Below are 2886 nucleotides of genomic sequence, written 5' to 3' on the forward strand. Positions count from 1 at the left end.
TTGTGGCGAGTTCAGAGGACAGAAAACCTATGTCAAGAAACACAGTTTAAAAAAAAACAAAAAAAAACCCTGTGTTTGGAAGTTGTGGGTCAAAATTTCAGAAAATCCAAAAGATTTCCAACACAGTATCAGGAACCTAGGCTTTTTATCCTATAAGGTTAGTCCGTGAGGATTTTATATGATTAAAATGGTCTTCAGGTAGATTAATCTAGATATGGTGTCTGAGACATAGCAGAGGGATACTAGGGGTAAAGAAAAAAGTCCTCAAGGCTAAGACAGTGGCAGTGGAAACATCCTTAACTGAGTGCTTATTATATACCAGACACCAGGAGCTTTACATGCATTTCTTTTATGCCTCATGAGAACTCTTAAAATAGGTACCATATTATCTCCATTTTCTAAGTAAGAAAACAAATGCTTAGAGAGTTTAAGCAGCTTGCCTAAGTCAGTAAGTTGTTTGACTCCCAAGCCAGGACTCCTACCATACCACACCGCCTGGATGTTGGAGATATTTTTTAAAAATAAATGAAGTGAAATAATTTAAGATGCCTTGACTAAAGGAGGAGGGTAAACTTAAAAAAAGTTACCATTTATTGAGCATCTATTACATGCCAAACCCTTAACTGTGTCATGTTTTATATATTTTATCTATAACCATAGTTTGGCAAAGTAATCTAATATCATTCCCATTTTACAAATGAGAAGCCTGAGCTTGGTGGAATTTGAAAGCAGTTACCACTCAGAAATTTGTTTTCTGCCAGAGTGATGAACAGTCATAGCTAGGATTACAACTCAGGGTGCTCCTTCCAGTACACCATCCTTCTCTCCTAACCAAGGACTCACCACTGGGCACAGAGGCCTGACGGAAGGCATTCTGAAGACAAAGTAAAGCTATCCTGCCAGATTCTGCATAATTTTTAAACAACTCTTGTCCTTGGACGTGGAGTTTGTGGATGGTTGTGCATCACGGAACATTGTCTACAGTTGAGGAAAACCGCAATACTGGAGTGAATGCTTTTCAGTAGGTTATGCCGGTCTTCTTTCTAACCAGCTGTGTGACCTCTGGAAAGTTATGTGAACTCTGAGTCTCAAGAATCCCCTTTATAAAATGGACGTTAACAGCCTCTACCTCAAAAGATTGTTGTAGAATCAGTAGTGCAGAGAACACAGCAGCTAGGTTCAACACACTATTACAATTTATAATACTCTTATTCTGGCAAACAAATATTAAAACTGCATAGTAGTCTCTGACACTTAGGTTAAAATCTTGTATAAATTCCTACCTTTGTTCTCCCCTCATTCATCTTTGTGACCTCTTCTTACACAGAACTCAAATATTTGTGGACTAAAAAAGGAGTTACCATGGTAATTAAAAAAAAAAAAAAAAAACCCAGAAGTTAAAATGCCATTCTTGCTGCTCTTTTAATTAAAAATCCTAAAAAGGCATACCCACTTGGATGTTACTTAATTAACAATCAGTAAGGAAAAGATACTAAAACAGGAAACTTAAGCGATGTCGAAAAGAAATTGTTGACCAACATGGATTCTCTCCCCCTTAGGACCACAGTTACAGCTGGAGTAAGAGAAAATACTTTTATCAGGTCCTTCGGGTATCCTGTAGAAAATCAGACAAAAACAAAAATCAATTATTTTCTTTAGTCTGAGCATAAGCACTGGAAGTAAATCCCTCACTTGTATTTTTAAAAAATGTTTCCTAGCCCTTTCTTCTACCCAACTATAAAATTCCAAAAGGTAGAGTTTTCCACCATTCCAACTGCAGTCAGGAGATAGGCTGACGGCTAAGGGGGGGGTCCAGCTATGACTCGCTAACGTGTGACCGCCTCAGAAGGGGACGACTGTGCCCCCCCGGTCGAGTTGGGGGGAGCCGACGGGAGCGGTGGCCGGGGTAGCCCGCCGAGCTCAGGGTGCTTCCCTGGGCCCTAAGTCGCCGCCCGTACGCACCGGCGCTCAGACGAGGCGAGTGCGCGGCGGGGGCTGCAGTTGGCGCTGACGACGTTTGCGTTGGCCGTTGAGGAGCTTCTGCGTGATCTTGCGCTCGTGGCCACCAGGCACCGGCCAGTTGGTGCGCAGTTCCCGCTCGCGCCGCGACCGACCCTTGCTGCGCCCGGCACCGCAGGCTGGGAAGTCGCGCAGGTAGTAGTAATCCAGGCAGTCGTAAAGCTCCTCCTCGGAGTTCACCCGCGGCCACGCCTCGGGTAGAGGAGGCTGGACGTGAGCCCGCGCGCTAGCAACAGCGCGGTCCATGGCGCCGAGCCGCCTGGCTGCCCGCCCCCGCGCGGGCGCGGGCGCGCGCTCCCTGGATGGTCTCGTCCCGCGCTGCGATTGGCTCCGCCAGAGGGGCGGGCCTAGTCCTGACGTCACAAAGCGGGAGTCGTACCGGGAGCCCTCTGAGCTCCAGGTCCGGGCTACGAGCTCCTTTTTTCTGACGGTGCCTGTGTCCACTGGGCCTAGAGGAGCAATTGGCAAAATCCAGCCGAGCACTTCGTTTGTGTCCATCTAAAATGGGAAACTATACAAGTGTCCAACAGTGGGGGACTGCTTAAAGAAATTTGGGGCTGTGCATTCCTCCAGAGGACTTTTATCAGCAATAAACATTTTGTTAGGTTGATGACATGAGAAAACACTCATGATGTAAAGTGAAAAATTAACTTCTGAAGAAATGCCTTTAGTAGCCCAGGAACGTATTTTAGAAACATCTGTCTACAAAAGACTGAAAGGAAATAAATTTTTGGCTTGTAGTGTTACGAACTTAGGTCCAGACGCTTGCTGCTGGTAAGCCAATACCCTGAGGGACAAGAGTTTGGTCTAAGGAAAACAATTTTATTGGAGAGCCTGCACCTTGAGAAGTTGGGGCACTGCTGTCAC

The 2886-nt window shown here is 45.5% G+C and overlaps 1 protein-coding gene across 1 annotated transcript; it reads right to left on the reverse strand.

Annotated features, from left to right (window-relative positions):
- Nucleotides 1-1397: 1397 nt before the first annotated feature.
- NUPR2 (nuclear protein 2, transcriptional regulator) lies at nt 1398-2305 on the reverse strand. The gene is made up of 2 exons (XM_006918650.3): nt 1963-2305; nt 1398-1615 (listed from the first exon to the last, which is right to left on the reverse strand). The coding sequence occupies exon 1, from the start codon at nt 2263-2265 to the stop codon at nt 1969-1971; it is 297 nt and encodes a 98-aa protein (XP_006918712.2). The 5' UTR covers nt 2266-2305; the 3' UTR covers nt 1398-1615; nt 1963-1968.
- Between the last annotated feature and the right edge of the window lie 581 nt (nt 2306-2886).

The sequence above is a fragment of the Pteropus alecto genome, unplaced genomic scaffold (assembly GCF_000325575.1).
Source record: "Pteropus alecto unplaced genomic scaffold, ASM32557v1 scaffold68, whole genome shotgun sequence".
Taxonomy (NCBI): Eukaryota; Metazoa; Chordata; class Mammalia; order Chiroptera; family Pteropodidae; genus Pteropus; species Pteropus alecto.

What these genes read in the sequence shown, in the direction of transcription:
- NUPR2 (XM_006918650.3), bottom strand. Translation starts at nt 2,265, where the DNA reads ATGGACCGCGCTGTTGCTAGCGCGCGGGCTCACGTCCAGCCTCCTCTA.